A 23635-nucleotide genomic window follows, 5' to 3' on the forward strand; every position below is an offset into this window, starting at 1 on the left:
TGAGTGTAAATGGCCTTTGTTGTTAATGGATCCATATTTCATTGTATTTTACAGCATTTTTTCTTTTTGGTGAAGGATTATGGCAGCTGGCTTGATATTGGAACAAGGTATAGTATATAATCACATAGAAGTTCTTAAGAGAACAGTGAACAATAGGTGAAAGTTGATGGTTAGTATAGAAGCTGCAAATATGTTTTTTTGTTTTTTCTTTTTTTAATTTTATTTATGTTATACAAGTTTCATGTATTTCATATATACAAATTTAGGAACATAGCGATACTCCCTCCCCCCTCCTGCCCACGCTCCAATCCTTCTTCTTCTTCCCTCTCACATTCCCACTCTTAATTTTTACATAGGTCAATTTTTAGTTTACTTAATGATCATATAGTTAACCTACACTAAGCAAAGGAGTTCAACTAATAGTATGAAGAAAAAAAAAAACGCCATCCCTCAACAGAAGAGCCAAGGACTGTAAACACCATCCAATCTCAGAATGTCCATTTCACTCCTAAACATTACATTTTAGGTACTCTAGTAGTTACCTTGTCCAGTTGAGGTAAGTATAGCAAGTGGCAGTTACTTTAAGTGTCTCTGCAGTTCTGGGGATTAACACATTAGAAAGTGCATTCTTGGGATTATGTGGGGAGGAGAGTGGATTTTAAGTCTGAAGAGAACTAAAGGACAGTGGAAAGATATTAAGAGAAACTGTTTGAATCTGGGGTTCAGAGCAGATCACTTCACTGTCCTTGTATGGTCTCTTAATCTCTCAATCTCTGTTTAGGAAAATAAAACTACTTAAGTTACAGGGTGGATTTGTGTAATAAATTTCAGGGAATCATTGTCTGCTTCTTAGAATCTTTAATATGGAAACATTTTAACATGTGATACCTATAATATGATCTAAAGTATAATCTTAACAAAAAGTCAGTTTCCTCTTTGTTGTGATTTCAATGTCGATGAAATAAACTGTTAAATTTCTTCTCTTTGAAAAGAAAACAAAGTTGGTTCTTTTGCTCTTTTTTCCCCCAAAATACATTCTGAAATAGAATGTATTTTTGTACATTCACTTTCTTTTATTTAATGCTTTGTTTTGCCAGGAATTGGGTGAGTTAGCATGAGACATTCTGAGTTAGACATTCAGTCCTCTGTTCTGCCTCTTAGACTGTTCATGGCTTGTTTCACTTTGTTATTTAATGAAGATCTACCTTTCCCAGTAGGCCATCGCTTCCCTCAGATCTAGGATCTGATTTGAATCTCTTACGTGCCATATGCACTTGGCACATAAAAGGTCACTGATTTTGTTTTCATTTGTCTTTTGTTATATTTGAAAGCTTAGGGAAAGCTTTGAACCTGTCTCATCCCAAAGCTTTGAATCCCTCTCATCCCACACCCTGGGAGGCAGACAAATAGTGGTCAGAGAGAGGGCTCTAGACCACAGTGCCTGGATTTGAATCCCACTTCTGCCACTTTTAGTTGTGAGACCATTGGTAAGTGACTTAATCTCTCCTAAGTGTCCCTCTTATCTTGTAGCCATTTTGAGTGGATTAATCCATGTAAAGCACTTAGCATAGTATCTTGCCTCTAATAAAGTTAATTTAATGTCAGCTGTTATTACTGCTATTCTGTAATCCTATTTTTTCATCCTTCATGGTGTTTCTTATATTTTCCATATCTCTCCATACTCCATAATTTTACTTATTTTCATTTTAGACTCTAATTTTTTTTTATTTTGACAGGCAGAGTTAGACAGTGAGAGAGAGAGAGAAAGAGAGAAAGGTCTTCCTTCCATTGGTTCACCCCCCAAATGGCTGCTATAGCCGGTGCGCTGCGCCGATCCGAAGCCAGGAGCCAGGTGCTTCCTCCTGGTCTCCCTTGCATGTGCAGGGCCCAAGCACTTGGGCTATCCTCCACTGCCTTCTTGGGCCACAGCAGAGAGCTGGACTGGAAGAGCAACCACGACTAGAATCTGCCACCCATTTGGGATGCCGGCGCTGTAGGCAGAGGATTAACCAAGTGAGCCACGGTGCCAGCCCCAAGACTCTAAATTTTAGTAGTGATGAAATACACATAACATAAAATTTACTACCATAACCATTTTTAGTTGCATAGTTCAGTGGCATTAAGTATATTTACATGGTTGTGCAATTATCACTACCATTCTAGAACTCTTTCCATCTTGCACAACTGAACTCTGAACCTTTAAATAGTAACTCCCCATTTTCCCTCCCCCTAGCCACTGCCAGTCATCATTCTACATTCCATTCCTATGAATTTGACCACTCTTAGTACCTTATATATGTGAGATCACACAGTATTTTTCTTTTTGTCATAAATTATTTCACTTACTATAAGGTTTATTGGTGTTGTAGCATGTGTCACAATTTTAAAGACTGAATCAAATTCCATTTTATGTATTTACCAATTTTCATTTATCCATTTATTAGTTGATACTTGGTTTGCTTCTACATTTTGATTATTATGAATAATGCTGCCCTAAACATGAACATTAGACTTTTGTGATGGGAGAAATCTGTATTGCCAATAAGAGGATATTATTTTTGCATGAAAATGTACATCACTGATTTATGAACAGCATCATTAATTTATATTGCACTAATTAAAACATTCAGATTTTCTCAGATTAGCTTGTGGTTTATTTTACCTGGCACATTTTTTCTTCAAAGTACAAATTTTCACTGTCATTACCAGTAATAACATGTATGAAACATAAAACCTCTTTTCATATCCAAGATTTCAGTTCAATCCAGCAAATATTTATTGAATGCCAGCTGTATATTAGGGGAGTTGCTGTTGATAAGAAGCAGAGTCCTGAGCTCTCAGGTAGCTCCAGGCTGGAGGAGGAAGCAGATCAGTGAGCAGTGCAAGAAGTTCTAGAACAGTCTATCGGGTGCTGTGGAGACAGTGAGGACAGGATAAAGGAAGGCTTCTCAGGAAGGAGCTGTCTAAACACTGCCGAGTGTGAGGTTTAGTGGAATACGTTGAGCAGCAGTTAAGCTGCCACTTGGTACACCTGCATCCTGCATCCTGCATCAGAGCCTGGGCTCAACTCCTGGCCCCACTGTCCATTCCAGCTTCTGCTGATGCACACCCTGGGAGGCGGCAGGGATGGCTCAGGTACCCAGATTGAGTTCCTGGGCTCTAGCTTCTGCCTAGCCCAGCCCCAGCTGTTGGAGGCATTTGATTGAGGATGAGCCAGTGTGCTGAAGATATCACTCCGCTGCACTCTGTCCACCCTTGCCTTTCAAAGCAAAATAGTTTATATTGGATCATAAAACCTAAGATTACATGTAGAGTGAGAAGATGAACAGCAGAAAAAAGTGTGGAAGTGGAACTGAAGTTAGTGGCCAGAAAGTGGGCAAACATCAGGGGTGGGTAGTGTTGTGGAAATATAAAGAGGATTTCAAGAAGGAGCTCGTCCAAACAGTATCACATGTTACAAAGAGGCCAAGAGAAGATAGAAAGGTATGTACGGGATCGAGCAGCCGTGCCCACTGATGAATGGGATAGAAGAGTTTCAGTTCTGGGAGCAGGTGCTAGATCACCACAATGAATCAGACACACCAATTTCAGTGAGGGCTGTACATCAAAGCTAATTATTTTTCTTTTCTTTACCAAGACCCCAAGCTACTAAACAAACCTAGCAAAAGTGACAGCAATGGGAAATGGACCATCAGTAAATGTGAGTTCCACAAATTCCTAGAAAATAGATAATCAGAGAGAGGAAGCAGCATCCCAGAATCTATGGGGGCTGAGGCAGGGGATGCGGGTACAACCAAAAGAAAGAGGAACCCAGAGCCATCAGACTCAGCTAGGAATGTGGAAGCAGGAATGTGGAAGAGGGTGCCGTGGGCGTTAACCGATTGTCTGCCATGGGATCAGCAGGCTGTCCACAGACCCTCTGCTTCCTTCATCCCCACGTAGCAAGTGCTGCAGGCATTTGACCCCAGGGGAAACTGAAGGACACCTTGACAGAAACTGTAAAAAGGACTGAGGAGAAGCTCACTCTGTGTCCTTTGTACTACTGTCTGAGAGTAAAGCTGTCCTCGAGTCTAGCATTTGTAGCCTCCTGTCACTCCTTGCCCAGAGGACAGAGACAGGCACTCCTGTGCAACCCAAAACATTGCTGTCATACACATCGAACTTGCAATCATCCTGGTTGTGAGTGAGACCTAGAGGGAAATTCCATGCCTAGGTATTTACTCAAGAGAAGGACTTGTACAGGAATTTTTACAGCAGTAAAATCTGGAAACAACCTCAAGGTTCATCAGCATGTGAATGGATCCCTAGATTGTATTATATCCAGATGATGGAATCCTACTTACCAATGAAAAGAAATGAATGACTGATGAACTCAGCTATGTGGGTGAATGTCAGAAACTTTATTGAATGAAAGAAGCCAATGCATTTGATAATCCGAGAACGGGCAAAGCTAACCTGTGGTCACCAAAAGCTGGCTGTAGGTTGTCTGGTACTAGAGGTTAGGTAGGATTGACTGCAAAGTGTACAAGGTACTTTCGCAGTGATCAAAATGTCCTACTCATACATCCTGACCATGGTGATACTTACCTGGCTGTACCGTTTGTCAGTATTCAGCTTAAAACAGGGTTTTAAAACCTTAAAACATGGTTCCATTTTCTCATGTGAATTACATCTTAAAGTTGATTGGTTAGGGCCAGTGCCGCGGCGCAATAGGCTAATCCTCTGCCTGTGGTGCCAGCACACTGGGTTCTAGTCCCGGTCGGGGCGCTGGATTCTGTCCTGGTTGCCCTTCTTCCGGTCTCTCTCTCTGTTATGGCCAGGGAGTGCAGTGGAGGATGGCCCAAGTCCTTGGGCCCTACACCTGCATGGGAGACCAGGAGAAGCACCTGGCTCCTGGATTCGGGTCAGCGAGGCACGCCGGCCGCAGCGGCCATTGGAGGGTGAACCAACGGTAAAGGAAGACCTTTCTCTCTTTCTCTCTCTCTCTCTCACTGTCTAACTCTGCCTGTCAAAAAAAAAAAAAAAAAAAAAAAAAAAAAAAAAAGTTGATTGGTTAGGAAAGCAGAAAAACTAAAGTAACTATCCAAAGTCCAAATGAGTAGAGTATAGTATAAGTAGGCTAAATCGTCTTTCCTAAGAGGAACTTAATAAATAATGTTTTAAATTGATGCATCAATAAATAGCAACATTAAAATAGTAATTCATGCAAGAGAAATAACCACTAGAAGATCTAAAAAGACATAGAGTGGTTGCTTTAAGACACAGATTAGGAAAGAATGAGGAAATGCTGCTTTTCTTTTTTTTTTCTTTTCCTTTTTTTTAAATTTTTTATTTAGTAAATATAAATTTTCAAAGTACAGTTAATGGATTACAATGGCTCCCCCCCACCATAATTTCCCTCCCACTCACGCCCCTCCCATCTCCCGCTCCCTCTCCCATTCCATTCACATCAAGATTCATTTTCAATTATCTTTATATACAGAAGATCAATTCAGTATATATTAAGTAAAGATTTCATCAGTTTGCACCCACACAGGAACACAAAGTGTAAAATACTGTTTCAATACTAGTTATAGCATTAGAAATGCTGTTTTTCATTTTAAATCTTTCTCCATTATTTTTCCTTTTTAGTACTGCCTGTATGATAGAAATTAAAGGGGAAATTGTAAATGAAATTAGTGATCAGGAAATAGAGTTCTAAGTATAGATCACCGTTTCCATCTTAATTAGAAAGAGGAGGAAAATATAGGGCAGTATTTTCATGGGAATACCTCATACTTGTCTATGAGGGAGATTTTATTTTTACTTCATTTTATGAATTCACTTCATAAATGTGAGGGATATTACAGTTAAAAGCAGTGATTTGTCCCCAGTTACATCCATTTTAATTACTCAGTGAAGGGTTCTGAGGCAATATGTGGGGCCCAAGTGGTATGTTCAGAGCAAAGGCAGAGGCTACCCACAGGGTCAGCCAGGCTGTGTGTTGCAACAGATTCCATTAACCAGTTACATGTGGGTTCTTAAAGATGTGATAAAGGCAGTCTAGAGACCAGAAAATAGATCTGTGTTAGCTAAAAGACAAAGTAAGATTTGAAGCTCAAACTGGAATAGGAGATCCCAGATGTTAGTTGAAAGATTACCCCCAATGATACATCTACCAAAAATCACCAACACTTGTGTTGTGCTGCGCTTTTTGCTATCTCTCCCAACATGTTACTTCTTGTGATATCTCATGGTGGTTTGAGGTAGATAGTCTCTCTCCCAGTAGATATATGAGGTATTTACTGTCTCCACTTTATAGGTGAGGACACTGGCCCTGAGGCGGCTGTGACTTACTCATGCCCCCTCTGTAGCCGAGACTGATGTTCCTACTGCCTCACCACCCCTGCTTCAAGAAAATCCCCCAAAGTCCTTGTTTTTAATTTAATCAACTCTTTTTAGAAGTGGCTTTGTGTCTAATCCTATGTTTGTGATTGCTGCAAGGGAACCACTCACTGCAAAATTTTGAATAATATAACTGGGTTTTAAAGGAGAAAGGAATATTGGTTAGGAGGGAATGAGCCAAGAATGAGGTCATCTTAGGGCAGAAACGTTTTATGTTTGCCAGAGGCCCCTGTTAGATGTACAGAGCAACAATCATGTCTCCCTAGAGGAAACACTGAAAAGCAGAGTGAGGTGGAAGACAATGCTATGACAGGGGAAAGCTGTCCTGGGACAGGTTGAGAAGCAAACCTTGTGACATAAAAACTCTATTGCTAGCAGAATTAAAAGCAGTAGCTAAAGAAAACCTGTCAGAGTAGTACTGCACTAAAAGTCTGCGTGGCCTAGGAGGACTGTTGCTAGGGCTAAAGGTGGCCAAGGATGAACTCAGGGAGCAGCAATGAGACAAGATGCCCATAGCAAGTCATGGAATTTAAGGTTTCCACAGCCGCGGGTTCCTCTTGGCTGACCTGGATTACCATTAGCCTCAAGACTGTCCCACTTAGTGACTGACTTGGTCTTCCATGCTTTCATTCAACAACTGCTTACTGAGCATTAGCCTAATTATATTCATTTTGCCCCTTATTCATTTTCCTCAACTGAGTAACCCATCTCTTGTTGGACATCAGTTCCATTCAATTCAGTACTGTTTTTCCTGTTTCTTTACTGACATATATCTAAAACTCAGTGATCAAAATATATCCATCAATTATATACCATCCATCTAATTATATACCACTTCAGTGCAGATGGATAAATGGATGGAAAGGAGGAACTGGAGGGGAGAGGAGGGACAGATGGAGGAACGAAGAAGAGGGAGAAAAAGAGGAAGGAAAATGAAAAAAAAAAATGCAGGAAGAGAAAGACAAAACCCTTTTAGCTTTTTATATTGTATCAGTCCTATATCCCTCTTTAAAAGGAATTACTTTACCTTCTACACCGGCTTTCATGTTGCTTGTTTCAAGACAGTGATTATTTTTTTCTTTAAAATTCTGGAATGTTTTTCTCTGAAAGTGTCAACTTAAATTGTTTCAAGTCATTTAATTTGCAAATGTTTATCTCTTCTCCCCCTTGTGACCACCAGAAGTTTCCAGACATTTTGGAGGATTGGACAGTTTTTCCATAGAAAAACTTTTATCCCAACGTGGAAAAAGCCACGTTAAGTTAAACAGTGATTAGGAAACATTAAGGATTATTGAGAAAGGTATGAAATCGATGACAGTATTTACTACTGAAATACCATTTATTCTATTCAATATATTAGGAATTGCACTTATTAATTTTTGAGTCTTAATGTTTCTGTTAGATTGAGGAATAAATTGGTTTCAAGGGATTTTGATTGCACAGTAACATGGCACAGCTAGGTTTGTTTTTTACATTATATGTGCATTTAATTCAGAGAGAGTTTCCTCAGGAGGAAAAAAATAGATACTGAGCACTCAACAATGATTAAGCGCTCCCAGGCACTGGGAAGCACCCAAGGACGTATGAGATTACTGCCTCAAGACTTAGTGATGCTCCGTCTCTGGGGGTGGTTTCCTGCTTCGTGGGGATACTGCAGCACGGAGTGGAAGGCTCTGCTCTGTGCCTCTGACACACGGCCTGTGCTCTCAGGGAAGTTACAGTTTGAAAGACACTGTAATCACGAGCACAGGAAGCAGGTGGTTATGGTCTGTGTGAATACAGAAAAGAGGCTGCTTCACTTTAGCCTCCAGTAACTAAGAAAACTTCGTGCAAGTTCTGGACCTTGAATGAATATGACTTCAAGGAGGGGACTTAGAGGTTTCGGAAGAGCATTTTAGCCAGATATAATGGATGTGAGCAAAACTGCAGAGGTAAGAAAGCCCAGGGCGTATGCACGTAATGTGAGATAATTTGGATTTCAGAAACTGTAAGTTGTAGATAAAGAAATTTCTAGAAAATAGCCTTTCAGAGGCTGAACTTGTAGAACTTTGAATGCAGATCTACAGTATGTATCTATTGGCATTTAAATGAGGAGAGAAAAAATGAAACCTGAGTTGGTAAAATTAGGTTTTCTAAATACTACAATGTGAGGCTCTCATTCTTTCTACTCTTGTTGGTAAGGTGTAATTCTAAAATCTTCTCTTTATATCTTATATAGCAGTAATGGCATAGACTGCTTCAGTGAACCATATGGCATGGTCTGTTGGGAAGGAGTGGTTCATGTGTCTTCATAAGCATCTAATAAATTGCCAGGAAAAGGCTTAGGTAATAGTAGGGAATTAAATTCACAATGCAAGTATCCTGTAATAGGGTTTACATATCAGAATTCTGTTACTGTGCTTTTTTTGCTTTCTGTTTGTGAGAATGTTGCTTTTAAGGTTTGGGTTTCCAGTTATTCCTATGTGAAAATATACTTGGAAAGCTGATACCTTCCTGTCGTGTTGCCGATATTAAGCTTGCTGGCAGAGTTTCCTTAATGAAACCTGGCTTATTTGAATTGTGCTTCTGCAGTGATTTTGCTCCACAACAAACTGTATTTCTTAGCTCCTTTGGGTCAGCAATACCATTAGTAACTTCAGCCATCCCATGCCTATTAGTAACAGGAATAGAATGTAATCTCTGTCCTCACTATTTTATTTTTATTTTTAAATTTCCATTTCATTTGAAAGGCAGAGAGACAGAGGGTGATTTCCATCCCTAAATGCCTGCAACAGCTGTAACTGGGCCAGGCCAAAGTCAAGAGCCCAGAACTCAGTCCGAGACTGTCACATGGGTGGCAGGGACCCAAACACTTGTGACATCACCTGCTGCCTCTTAGGATATATATTTGCAAAAAAAACAGGACTCAAATCCAGGCACTCCGATATAGGATACAGGCATTCTAAGTCTTAATCGCTGCACCAAAAGCCTGTCCCATGTCCTGTTTTGTTGACTTATGAATTTTGAAATGGTGGGAATCAATTCCAGAATTTGAGAGAGGAATGGGAGCTGCCTACCCCCTAAATATCGCCTGGCGTGTGTCTGTAGTTTCTGTAGGTGTTGCCAGGGTGACTGCAATGGGTTTTCAGACTACTTTTGAGAGATTTTCAAGCTGTTAGGTTGAGGTCAAGAAATAAGTAATAGTTTCTTTAACAATAGAGGTTGTATTACTAGGACATGAAACGATATATCTGCTTAAGAATGTAGTACTCTGTGTTTAAAATGCATCTCCAGAGTAGATTTTACCAAAATTAAATTGAAACTGACACGGCAGACAATGTATTCAGTGAGGCTATGGGGCTAAGCGTAATGTTTCTTCTGAGAACCTGTGCCATCAGGTGTTTAATAGCCACATGAATAATATCCTGGTCAGCCCCTAAAACTGTTCAGCTGATGGAGCTAATTTAGTATTTTCTTCTTTTGATCTTTACACTTTATCTTCACTGATAGGTTATAACCTTTGCTTTGATTTGCATACTGAAAAGAGTATTTTTTAAACTAGAGAAAAAATTCCTTTGAGGTAATTTTAATAACTATAAAAACATATATTTAAATTTATGTCCTAAATGTATTTGTAGTGAGGTGAAGAGAGTCAGGATCATCAGTTTGATTGAGCTGCAGCTTGATTTGATAGTGGTATTCATTTGGACTTTAATCATTTCTTACATGTACTATTGTTATACCTTATTAAAATACAAATGACAGCTAAATTATTTATCACTGCTCTTTAGATAAAATGAAAACTCATGATTCTGTTTAGTAATTTCTGAATATCCTAAATATAATTAATAATTGCCATGCAAGTCTTCACAATGAGTACCAAGCCTATTCAAATGAATAATTCTCAAGCTTGTTCTGCCCCACTACATCTGACAGCTATGCCTACTTTCTGTTGCCCACCCTGATTGAGAAGAAATTTGATTAGCTTTTTATCACTCATTGTGCAAATACAAAAGACCTGCCAGCCAATTCTGTGGGCCCCTCCCCACACATACACTATCCTTCCTTACTGTCACACAATAGTCTTGGGGGGAGTGTGAGAACAACCGAACTCATTTCAAGTTGAAATTTGTATTCCTTTAACTATGCGATGCCTAGATAACACCAAGACTTGGTTGATGCAAATTATCACAAGTTGGGTGCCTTATGGCTCACTTGCATGAAGATGATGAGTTTCACAACTGTTTCCTGTCCGTAGTGTTAGTGTAAATGAGCCAGGAGTCAGAAATTTCAGGCCACTGAAAAGAGACAGGTGATTAGGGGAGTACCTTTTATAGACAGACTTCTCATTAAATTTTAGAAAGAGTCACTTGCTAGTTTTACAAAAAACTTTTGTTAAGAGATCAAGTCAGATTTAATATTTTGATCTAAAAATGACAGCAAAATTTAGCAAAGATCTGCTGGCAAGCAATCTTTTCTTTTTTGTACAACTTAATTGAAGTATAATCCGCATATCATAAAACTTACCCATTTTAAAGTTTTAAATGTCTTAAATGATTGTTTAAAATCATTTCAGTAAATTTTTGGCAAATTTGTGAGATTATGTAACCCATCATCACAATCTAGTTTCAGAATATTTTCACCATACAAAAAAATTCCCCCATTCCTGTTTACAATGTATTCCCATTACCTTACCCAGCCTCAAGCAACCATTCATCTGCTGTCTGCCTGCAGATTTGTCTATTCTGGACATTTCATATAAAAAGAATTTTACAATATGTAGTTTTTTGCAATAGACTTATTTCACTTAGTGTAATTTTTTGGCATTTGTATTTTATTGAGTATTTTGTTCCTTTTCATTGCTGAATAGTATTCGCTTGTATGGATAAAGCATGTTGTGTTAATCCTTTCTGTAGTGTATCTTAGGAGAGGGAAGCATTAACTACCCTGATTTGATCAGTATACAGTATATACAGTTATTGAAATATCATATTTTATCCCATAAATATGTGCAACTATTAAGTATGATCTTTTTTAAATGTTTAAGGAGATGTGAATGCTAACCAGTTTCACTTGATCATCACACATGGAATACATGTGTCAAATCATCACACTATAACCCATAAATGTGTAAAATTAAAATAATTCTAAGAGTTCAATGACTTAAACCTATCATAATTTGTAAACATCATTAATAGAAGCATATCACAAGTTTATTAGAGAAAATACTGAGGGCATTAAGAAAAAAATAAATCATTCATAATTCATTGTCTCAAAGATAACTACTTTTCAAAATGTTGATAGCTTTAGTTTATGTACAAGAATATACAAAGTTTTAGTTTTGTTTTTCTAAAATTGTCTTTCTATAATAACTGTTTCCCATGTCAGTAAATATACAAAGGTTAATGTAACTAGAATGGTGTGGGGAGAAACATGGTAGGGAGAAAGTTCAGAGAGTATCCAGTTAATATCACTTAGGGACTTGAAGGTGCATGATTGTAAAGAATTGGGAATTTATTCCAAGGAAGGTGAAGAATTGGACTGTTGAGCAGGGAAGTGACTTAATTTGCTTCACATTTTTGAAACAACTCTCTAGCCGCAGTGTAACAGATATACTGCAGGGATCAAAGAAGGAGCAGGAGGTTGTATAGGCTAGTGTACTATTCTGAGCTAGAGATGGTGACAGCTTGGACTAAGTTGCTGGGTTTAGGGAATATTTTGAAAAAGGAAGTTGATAGAATTTGTTAGTTGATTTCATATGTTGAGAAAAGAAAACATGAGAATCAAGAGTGACTCATAGGATTTTTATTTTGTATGACTAAGTGGATAAGGTTGTTCCTGGAAATTGAGAAGTCTTTAGGCGACAGTTTGGTGAAAGAAGGTATGGGAGATTAAGAGCTGGGATTTGTTTATATCAAAGTTAAGAAGCCTTAAATTAGGGTCATGCCAGAGGGACTATCGGACCTTGGAAGTTTTTTGTTTGTTGAATGAAAGAAATTACATATTTGTATGGTGAAGGATACGCTCACCTAGAGATGAGAACAAATAATACAGAAGAGGAGGGAATAGTTGCAAAACTTCTAGTGGGTGATTGGAATAGGATCCTAAATAGGAGTGAAGAGGTTTGTTTTAGACAAGAACAGGTACAGAAAGAAATCTGGGTATAGGAATGGCTGGGCTGATAGATCTGGGATGAGAAGAGAAGAGGTGCTTCTTAAGTGTGCTCTGTCAGTATTTTCTCAATAAAATAAGCAAGGTCGTCTGCTGAGGAGGGAGAAACATGACAGAACTTTCAGAAGAGAAGAAAGGACTTGAAGTGGTTTTGTTTAGAGTCAGAAAAATAATTCACAAGTGTACAGTCAGAATTGAGGCATTGATGGGAACCAAACTCCGTTCTCAGTAGCTGTGAGTTTTTGTGATGGTTCCTTTATTTTATTTGGTGACAAGGCTAGTCTCTTCCTTTGTTGTCACCATTGATTCTAACGCCAAGCATTATACTTAGCTCTGGTATCTTTTTATTTTTTTATTATTATTTTTTTTTCACAGGCAGAGTGGACAGTGAGAGAGAGAGACCGAGAAAAAGGTCTTTCTTTTTCTGTTGGTTCACCCCGCAATGGCCACTGTGGCCAATCCGAAGCCAGGAGCCAGGTGCTTCTCCTGGTCTCCCATGCGGGTACAGGACCCAAGGACTTAGGCCATCCTCCATGGCACTCCCGGGCCATAGCAGAGAGCTGGACAGGAAGAGGAGCGACCGGGACAGAATCCGGTGCCCCGACCGGGACTAGAACCCAATGTGCCGGCACCACTAGGCGGAGGATTAGCCTATTGAGCCACGGCGCCAGCCTCTTGTATCTTTTAGGGCAAGTTTTACTTCATTTTGATAGATTATCTCATTTCTCTGGCATAAATGCCCAGAAGTACATGTTGAACTATATAAGAAACTACCAAATTGTTTTCCATAGAACAGTAATCCAACTAAAATACATTCTTGTTAGCATTTGATATTATTACTATTTTTTATTTTAGCCATTCAAGGTTTTGACTTGAATTTCCTTCATGATTAATGATATTGTACATTTTTTTCATCTGCTTCTTTGCTATCTGCATATCCTCTTTGGTGAAATGTCTGTTCATGTCTTTTGCTCATTTTCTAATTGAAATTCTAATTTGGTCTTTTACTGTTGAGTTTTAAGAATGTAGTATTAGGGCCAGTGGTGTAGCTCAGCAGGTTAAGCTGCTGCCTGTGATGCCAGCATTCCATACGAGTGCAGTTGAGACACCAGATGCTCCACTTCTGATCAGCTCCCTGCTAATGCACCTGGGAAAGCAGCGCAAGATGGCCCACGTGCTTGGGCTCCTGCACTCACATGGAGACCTGGATGGAGTTCCGGACTTCTAGCTTCAGCCTGCTCTAGCTCTTACTGGGAGGCCATTCTGGGGAGTGAAATGGTGGATGGAAGATTCTCTCTCTCTATTTCTCTCTCTTTCTCTCTTTCCATATCCCTCCCACATTCCCTCTCTGTAATTGTACCTTTCAAATAAATAAATCATTTTTAAAACTTTATTATTTATTATAAATAAAAGTTTTAATTGGATATATGGTTCCCAAATATTTTCTTCTGGTCTATATTCTCTCTTTTCATCTGTTTAATGGGGTCTTTCACAGAAGTTTTTATGAAATGCAGTTTATCAAGTTTTCATTTTTTTAGATTGTATTTTGTTGTCAAGTCTAAGAAATTCTTTGCCTAGTCCCAAATTCCAAAGATTTTCTGGTTTTCTTCCCCCCAAAATACTTATACTTTTACATTTAAGTCTTTGATCCATTTTAGTACATTTTTGTATTAAGTATGAGACTCACATTGATAGGTGCATAGTGCCGTTGGGTAAATGGTTTGCATTCTGTGGAGGGGGCAGTTAATGCATATTTATATGGGTCTACCTTTTTGATGCTACATTAGCTATGTCACACAAGCTTTGATATTGGATTTTCTTTTTTGATCTATGTATTTTTTTATTTCTCTTGAAACTTCATATTTGGCTCATGGATTATTTACAAGTGTGTATTAAAATTTACAAGTGTTTGGTGATTTTCCTGTTACTGGCTACTGAGTTCTAGTGTGATTCCATCTTGATCACAGAAGATATTCTTTATGATTTCAGTTCTTTCAGCTTGCTGAAGTTTGTCTTGTGACCTAGGATATGTCTTAGTATGCATGAGCACTTGAGAAGAACACATTCTACTGTTTTTCAATGGCATGTTCTTTAATTGTCAATTATATCCCGTTGGTTGATGGTGTTACTGAGTACTTCCATATCCTTAGTTATTTTCAGTCTAATTGCTCTATCATGATGAAAAAAGGATATCTTTGCTCTGAAGTTTATTTTACCTGAGATTAATATAGCCACACCTTCTTTTAATTAATATTGTCATGATTATCTCTTCCAGCCTTCTAGTTTCAACTCGCCTATATCATAATTGAAATATCTTGTAGACAGCATATAGTTTGATCATGTCTTTTAATCTACTTTATCAATCTGTTTTTAAATGGTGTTTTAGGCTATTTATATTTAAATAATCATTTAATAATTAGTATGTTAGGGCTTATGTCTGCTGCTTTATTTTTATGTTTTCTGTCTCATATTTCCTGCCTTACTGTAGTGGTTCTAAAGCATTTTATGAAGCTCTATTTTTATTTATCTGTCATGTTTTTTAATTTATCTCTTTGCATAATTTAAGTAGATGCTCTAGGTATTATGTGAGGTATACATAACTAATCATAGTCTGCGGGTGGTGTCGTTTTACCAGAGTGAGTGATGTATAGAAGCCTTATTTCCTTCTCCATCCTGTTAACCCTCTCTGATTAACAATGTAAGTGTCTTAAATATTTTCTCCATATACATTTGAAATCACATCAGTGTTAATAATTTTTACTTCAGTTATCAAATGTAATTTAGAAAAATTTAAGACAAGAATCTAAGTTTATTGTGTTTATGTATATATTTTTGCCTACCAAATTCTTCTCTCATGGTTTTGCCAGATTCTTTCTTACATTGTTTTCTTTCTGTTTAGAGAATTTCCTTTGGACACTTCAGGTTTGCAGATAATAAAATCTGTTAGTTTTCCTTCATTTGCTCTTGCCTATATCTTGCAGGGTTTCTCCAACACTCTCTAATAATTTGATGGTGTCTGGTCATAGATTTAGATCTTTAATCCATGTTGAGTGGATTGTTGTGTAAGGTGTAAGGTAGGGGTCTTGCTTCATGCTTCTGCACGTGGAAATCCAGTTTTCCCAGCACCATTTATTGAATAGACTGTCCTGGCTCCAGGAACTGGTTTTAGATCCTTCATCAAATATAAGTTGGCTGTAGATGTTTGGATTGATTTCTGGTGTTTCTATTCTGTTCCATTGGTCTATCCATCTGTTTCTGTACCAGTACCATGCTGTTTTGATTACAACTGCCCTGTAGTATGTCCTGAAATCTGGTATTGTGATGCCTCCAGCTTTGCTTTTGTTGTCCAAGATTGCTTTAGCTATTCGAGGTCTCCTGTACCTCCATATGAATTTCAGCATCATTTTTTCCAGATCTGAGAAGAATGTCTTTGGTATTTTGATTTGTATCACATTGAATCTATAAATTGCTTTTGGGAGAATGGACATTTTGATGATGTTGATTCTTCCAATCCATGAGCATGGAAGCTTTTTCCATTTTTTGGTATCCTCTTCAATTTCTTTCTTTAAGATTTTGTAATTCTCGTCATAGAGATCTTTAATGTCCTTGGTTAAGTTTATTCCAAGGTATTTGATTGTTTTTGTAGCTATTGTGAATGGGATTGATCTTGGAAGTTCTTTCTCAGCTGTGGCATTGCCTGTGTATACAAAGGCAGTCGATTTTTGTGCGTTAATTTTATATCCTACTACTTTGCCAAACTCTTCTATGAGTTCCAATAGTCTCTTAATAGAGTTCTTTGGATCCCCTAAATAAAGAATCATATCATCTGCATATCATATCATCTGCAAATAAGGATACTTTGACTTCTTCCTTCCCAATTTGTATCCCTTTAATTTCTTTTTCTTGCCTAATAGCTTTGGCTAAAACTTCCAGAACTATATTGAATAGCAGTGGTGAGAGTGGGCATCCCTGTCTGGTACCAGAGCGCAGTGGAAATGCTTCCAGCTTTTCCCCATTCAATAGGATGTTGGCTGTGGGTTTTTCATAAATTGCTTTGATTGTATTGAGGAATGTTCCTTCCATACCCAGTTTGCTTAGAGTTTTCATCATGAAAGGGTGTTGCATTTTATCAAATGCTTACTCTGCATCTATTGAGAAAATCATATGGTTTTTCTTCTGCAGTTTGTTAATGTGGTGTATCCCATTGATTGATTTCTGAACATTGAACCATCCTGCATACCAGGGATAAATCCCACTTGGTCTGGGTGAATGATCTTTCTGATGTGTTGTTGCATTCTATTGGCCAGAATTTTATTGAGGATTTTTGCATCTATGTTCATCAGAGATATTGGTCTGTAATTTTCTTTCAATGCTGCATCTTTTTCAGGCTTAGGGATTAAGGTGATGCTGGCTTCATAGAAAGAATTTGGGAGGATTCTCTCTTTTTCGATTGATTTGAATAGTTTGAGAAGAATTGGAGTTAGTTCTTCTTTAAATGTTTGGTAGGGCTGGCGCCATGGCTCAATAGGCTAATCCTCCGCCTAGCGGCGCCGGCATACCAGGTTCTAGTCCCAGTCGGCGTGCCAGATTCTGTCCCGGTTGCCCCTCTTCCAGGCCAGCTCTCTGCTGTGGCTCGGAAAGGCAGTGGAGGATGGCCCAAGTGCCTGGGCCCTGCACCCCATGGGAGACCAGGATAAGTACCTGGCTCCTGCTTTCGGATCAGCGCGGTGCGCCGGCCGCAGCACTCTGGCCGCAGCAGCCATTGGAGGGTGAACCAACAGCAAAGGAAGACCTTTCTCTCTGTCTCTCTCTCTCTCACTGTCCACTCTGCCTGTCAAAAAAAAAAAATGTTTGGTAGAATTCAGCAGTGAATCCGTCCTGTCCTGGGCTTGGTTGGGAGGGACTTTATTACTGATTCAATTTCTGTCTCAGTTATGGGTCTGTTTAGGTTTTCTGTGTCTTCATGGTTCAATTTAGGTAGGTTGCATGTGTCTAGGAATCGATCCATTTCTGATAGATTTCCCTGTTTGCTGGCATACAACTATTTGTAGTAATTTCTGATGATTCTTTTTATTTCTCTGGTGTGTGTTGTTTTGTTCCCGTTTTCATCTCTGATTTTATTGATTTGGGTCTTTTTTTATTCAGTTAATTGGGTCAATGGTGTGTTAATTTTGTTTATTTTTTTTAAAAAAACCCAGCTCTTCATTTTGCTGATCTTTTGTAATGTTTTTTTTGGATTCAATCCTGTTGATTTCTTCTCTGATATTAATTATTTCTCTTCTATTAGTTTTGGGTCTGGTTTGCTGCAGTTTTTCTAAATCCTTGAGATGCAATGAAAGCTCATTTATTTGGTGCCTTTCCAATTTCTTGATGTAGGCACCTATTGCTATAAACTTTCCTCTTAACACTGCTTTTGTTGTATCCCATAAGTTTTGGTATGTTGTGCTGTTATCCTCATATACTTCCAGAAAGTTTTTGATTTCTCTTTTGATTTCTTCTATGACCCAGTGTTCATTCAGGAGCATGTTGTTCAGTCTTCATGTGTTTGCATATGTTCTAGGGCTTCCTGAGTTGCTAATTTCCAGCTTCATTCCACTGTCGTCTGAGAAGCTGCATTGTATGATTCCAATTCTTTTGAATTTTCTGAGACGTGCTTTATAGCCTTGTATGTGGTCAATCCTAGAGTAGGTTCCATGTACTTCTGAGAAGAATGTAAATTCTTTAGATGTAGGATTGAAAGTTCTGTAGATATCTGTTAGATCCATTTGGGCTGTAGTGTCGATTAAATCTGCTGTTTCCTTGTTGATCTTCTGTTCGGTTGATCTGTCTATTTCTGAGAGTGGAGTTTTAAAGTTCCCCAATACTATTGTGTTGGAGTCTAAGTCTCCCTTTAAGTCCCTTAACATATCTTTTCAATAAACCGGTTCCATGTAATTAGGTGCATATACATTTATAATAGTTACATCTTCCTGTTGAATTGATTCCTTAATCATTATATAGTGCCCTTCTTTGTCTCTCTTAACAGTTTTTGTGTTAAAGTTTATTTTGTCTGATATTCAGATGGCTACACCAGCTTTTTTTGTTTGTTTGTTTCTGTTGGCATGGAATATCTTTTTCCAACCTTTCACTTTCAGTCTGCATGCATCTTTGTTGGAAAGATGTGTTTCTTGTAAGCAGCAAATAGATGGGTTTTGTTCCTTAATCCATTCAGCCAGTCTGTGCCTTTTAACTGGAGATTGAGGCCATTAACATTCAATGTGACTATTGATAAGTAGTAACTTTGCCCTGCCATTTTCCCAAAGATATTTCTAATATATGCTTTGAACTTCCTGTGATCTTTTACTGGAAGGTTTCCTTCCTTTACCTTCTTTCATATTGATGGCTGTGTTTCTGTGTTTCTGTGGGTAATACATCTTTAAGCATCTTGTGCAGGGCTGGACGAGTGGTGACAAATTCTCTCAATTTCTGTTTGCTATGAAAAGTCTTTATTTCACCTTCATTCACAAATGAGAGCTTTGCAGGATATAATATTCTGGGCTGGCAGGTTTTTTCTCTTAGTACCTTGGCTGTGTCTCGCCATTCCCTCCTAGCCTGTAGTGTTTCTGATGAGAAGTCAGCTGTGAGTCTAATTGGAGATCCTCTGAGAGTAATCTGACGTTTCTCTCTTGCACATTTTAGAATCTTTTCTTTATGTTTCACTGTGGTGAGTTTGATTACAACGTGTCGTGGTGAGGATCTCTTTTGGTCATGTTTACTGGGGGTTCTATGTGCTTCCTAAACTTGGATGTTCCTGTCCTTCTCCAAACCCAGGAAGTTTTCTGCTAGTATCTCACTAAAAAGGCCTTCTAATCTTTTTTCTCTCTCCATGCCTTCAGGAACTCCTAGAACCCGAATGTTGGTTTTTTAAATAGTATCCTATAGATTCCCAACAATATTTTTTAGATTCCTAATTTCCTCTTCTTTTCTTTGGTTTGACTGTATACTTTCCTATGCTCTGTCTTCCAAGTCTGATATTCTCTCTTCTGCTTCACTGACTCTGTTTTCAAGGCTCTCTAATGCGTTTGTCATTTGTTCCATTGAATTCTTCATTTCATTTTGATTCCTTCTTAAGATTTCATTTTCACAAGAGAGATTTTCTATCCTGTCCAGTATGGATTTCTGTAGTACATTAATTTGTTTTTGAGAACTTCTAAATGTTCTTATAATAAATTTTTTGAAATCCATATCTTACATTTCTTCTATCTCATCATCTTCATAATCTTGTATTGGAGTGTCATGTTCATTTGGGGGCGTCATAATGTCTTCTTTGTTCTTGTTTCCTCGGTTTCTGCATTTGTTGTTTGGCATTGTGGAGATATTCTTTTGTTTCTTCTTCTTCTGTTTTCCTTGCTGTGGTGGCTTTTCTCATTATACTATGACTCTAGATTAAGTGGACTGTCTGCTTTTGGTGAATCTCCAGAGGCTCATGGTGAGTGTGGCCAGAGAGCTCTGTTCAGTTCTGTTCTTCAGGGTTAAGGGTATGCCAGAGGTGACACACCCAGGCTTGGTGTGGTAAATCTCTCTTTTTTTTATTCAGAAGGGGAGTAATTCTGCTCAGCTGAGCTATTTTCCTTGAAGGCAATCAGTGCCTGAGCACTAGCCCCAGTGGGTATAATATTCGTCAGCTCTGTCCCAAGGACCACACAAAGGATCTCTGTAGTCCTCAGTGTAAGCTCGGATTCCCCTGCTGTGTCTCCCACCGGGTTGCCAAGGTTACTGAGATTGTGGCATCTCCCACCGAGAGTATGTCTCAGTTACACCATGAGTTCTCCCACACACCCTCAGTTATTTTTTTTTTCACAGTCCCAGTTCATAAGCTCCACACATTCACTACGTCTTAACCTCCTGTTATTTCTCCCCACCAGAGTCACGTTTTACTGCTTGGCTGAGGGCAGGCACAGCCCTGAGCTGGTGCAGCTGTTACATTATGTCCAAAATGGCGCCTGCTGTAATGTTTTCCCCACCTTTTTGAGGTGGATGGAGAGAGAGGATTGTGTCCGTACCAGTCCTTTTTATTTATTTTTTCTCTCCTCTAGTTAGGCTGGTGAACTTTCCCCCACGGGGCTCCAAGCCTAGTTCCCTCTAGACTCTTCCTGCCACTTTTCCGTCAGTGTTCCCGGCTACTGCAGTTTCACCTCCCTTTCCAGTGCTGGTGCGTAGACTCGGCGGCTGGGGTCCCAAGCTGTGGGCGCCCGTGCCCTCCACATAGGTCCACTGTGTCCCGCTAGTTCTGGAAGAGTTTCCTCTGCAGTTTTTTCCCTAACTCTTCCCTGAGACTACAGTATCTCCACATTTATTAAACTGTCTTTTCCCAGACTATCAGTGTGCTCCCTCCCTATTCTGCCATCTTGGAACTCTCGCCCAAACTCTTAACAATTGGAAGTGCTTACCTAAAAGTTGTAAAATTACCCATTAAAAAAGTGCTTTCTTCCCCAGAGTAGAAGCTGTTCTTCCCTAGCCTTGAGAGGCCTTACCCTCAGGCAGATATCTGATGATATGCTAAAGCTGACCTCAAGCCAACAATTTGACTTTTTGGGTTTGAGTTATTGGGAAGGTGGGAAGACCTGTTAGGCAGCTTTTCCCTTTCCTTCTCCATGTTCCTGTAGGTGATTACTTGCTTTCCTTGCACCCAATAGTTACCTTCTTTGATGTCCCAAGACCCTACTCCCTGGGACATGCCCTGTTGGCCACTCCTGGGAGGGGTTCTTTCACCAGCACTATGACTCCTGTCGTACTTTCTGGGGGTAAGGCCCTCTGAAATATTTCCCCCTTCATTGAAGGATGTGAACTTATTATTATGAAGTTTTATAGTTAAATGGAACCCTACTAAACATTAAAAATAGGTGGCTTGGCAGTATGCACTACAGCTTGGCTTGGACAATACTGTATTTGTATCGCTCTGTGTCTCCTTGCTGTATTACACATTTGTCAGCTCTATAGCATACATTTCTTTCTATGCTTCTAATTTTTTATGAAACCATAAAAATTTCTGTTAAGACAGAGAAATTACTGTGTTTAAAAAGGAGAATTGATCATTTACTATTGCAGATAGATGAAAACTGAGTAATTTTAATAGTATTCATTATTCTCTTTTTCTGGAAGTCAGAGACAGCTCTGATTATGAGATTAATAAAAAGTTATGTGCTCTTTTCCTTTGATTAGATTCCTAAAACTTTGACTTGACTGAATTTGAATAGCATTTTTCTTTTTTTGTGGATATCTGGCAGCTTTGTTGAAATACTTCTAACTTATTTCAAAGCAAAAGATGCATCCTTTAAGATGTCAAAATACTTAACCTGGGGATATGTTGAGGAGTCTATGGGTTGAATTCAGAGGGTCCAAGCATTGGAGGGGAAAAGTGCTTTTGAAGTACAGTTTCTAATTCTGAAAAGACAGATATTGCTGATACCTTTCATACACGTTTTTATAACAAGTTACAGTTGTTGCAGGTGTCTCAAATTATTACCGTCATCACTGTTTCAGCCTAATGGTATTTTGTGTTATTGAGGATTAAATACTAATTATTAATTAATATGCACTGATTCCTAGCTGATATACTTATCATGATGTACATGTATTACTCATTAACAAAGTTGTGGGGTTTGATATTTGCTTTGACATTATTAGTTCTATGTATTTTGTATATCCTTTTAAAAACATAATTTAGAGGAATCTTAGGATTTCTCATGTGTGTTCTTCCTGCCTATAACCTGTTTGTTTTTCTCCTTTTGCAGCATCAGCCACTACGTGATTGTCATGTCCATGACCATCTTTCTGGTGTTTCTCAATGGCCTGGCACAGGTGCTCACGACAAAGAAACTCAGACTACGTGGTAAACCCAAAAGCCATCACATGTGATGTTATTGAAGCCATCATTCAGCATCTTAGAGATTCTGTTTCTCATTCTCCTTTTAAGCTAAAATCCCATCAAAGATTCAATTAGGAGATGGATATTGCTGTTTAGTATATTGTACGCCTGTAAAGAAAATGATGTTGGAATTCTGAATTTATAGCTTATCTGTGGAGAAGGAGCTTCCTTTTTCTTTCAGATTTTGCAGGCATGAAATGGTGATTATATCTGAGGAGAAGCATAGTAAAGCATTCTCCATTTCCACTGTTTTCCTTTAACTGACAGTCTTGTCAGTGATGTTTCAGAGCCCCTGCAGCAATCTCCCCCCTACCTGGACTGCTTCTCTCACACCCCAAGGAGATTGTGCACCTGTAGGGCCCAGTGCCGATGGCATCCAAATCATTGCTGTGGCTGACTTGAAGGAAATCACCAGGTGACACTATAAATATTTATCAGCTCTCAGCACTGGTTTTGCAGTACGTCTGACTAGTCAACAATATTACTAGAAAGATAATCAGGGTGTGTTATTTCCCATTTTCTAAAGCTTTGGTAGAGGTGTCAGCACAGTGGCATAGTGGGTAAAGCCGCCACCTGCGGCTTGGCATCCCATATGGACACCAGTTTGAGTCCCGGCTGCTCCACTTTTGATCCCGCTCCCTGCTAATGAGCCTGGGAAGGCAGTGGAAGATGGCCCAAGTACTTTGTCCACTGTACCTACATGGGAGACCCGGAAGAAACTCCAAGCTTCTGGCTCCAGCTTAACCCAGCCCTGGCCATTTTGCCCATTTGGGGAGTGAGCCAGCAGATGGAAGATATTTCTTTCTCTCTCTGCCTCTGCTTCTCCCTCTTGTAACTTTACCTTTCAAATAAAGAAAGAAATCTTTAAAAAAATTTTTTAAATAAAGCTTCAGTAGAAAAATGTTTGCAGGTGTTTGTTGTTTTTCTTCAGTACGTACAGTACATAGTAATATTGTATGCTTCTTTAGCACTATTTCCAGGGTTTCATAGTCAACCAGTTAGAGGCCGTGTTAATCTTCACTTTTTTTATTATATCTGGATACTCATGGAATTTCTGGCAACAGCAAAAGAGGAAATACTTAGTATTTGTCTATAGGAAATAATCGAGGTAGTGTTTCATTAGAGACTCAACATTTGTTACCCCCATAGCTTTTTTCATGAATTTTTTTCAACAGAATTCTTCAATTGTGTAGT

At 38.8% G+C, this 23635-nt stretch overlaps 1 protein-coding gene across 13 annotated transcripts in view; it reads left to right on the forward strand.

Moving 5' to 3' along the window:
- Nucleotides 1-23342, forward strand: part of PIGN (phosphatidylinositol glycan anchor biosynthesis class N) — a 153633-nt gene extending 130291 nt beyond the window's left edge. For 9 of the 13 annotated variants that reach the window (XR_016213904.1, XR_016213903.1, XR_016213907.1 and 6 more), the window contains 2 exons: nt 55-107; nt 22308-23342. Coding sequence is in view for 7 of the 13 variants with exons in the window: in XM_017344218.4 (XP_017199707.4) it covers nt 55-107; nt 22308-22431 (177 nt within the window). In the remaining 6 variants the exon portion in view is untranslated. The remainder of the gene's footprint in view (nt 1-54; nt 108-22307) is intronic. The other 4 variants (XR_016213908.1, XM_089305016.1, XM_089305017.1 and 1 more) reach the window with 1 other exon arrangement.
- The last annotated feature ends 293 nt before the right edge of the window (nt 23343-23635 follow it).

Source organism: Oryctolagus cuniculus, chromosome 10 (assembly GCF_051225735.1).
Source record: "Oryctolagus cuniculus isolate XC-2025 breed Fujian yellow rabbit chromosome 10, ASM5122573v1, whole genome shotgun sequence".
Classification (NCBI taxonomy): Eukaryota; Metazoa; Chordata; class Mammalia; order Lagomorpha; family Leporidae; genus Oryctolagus; species Oryctolagus cuniculus.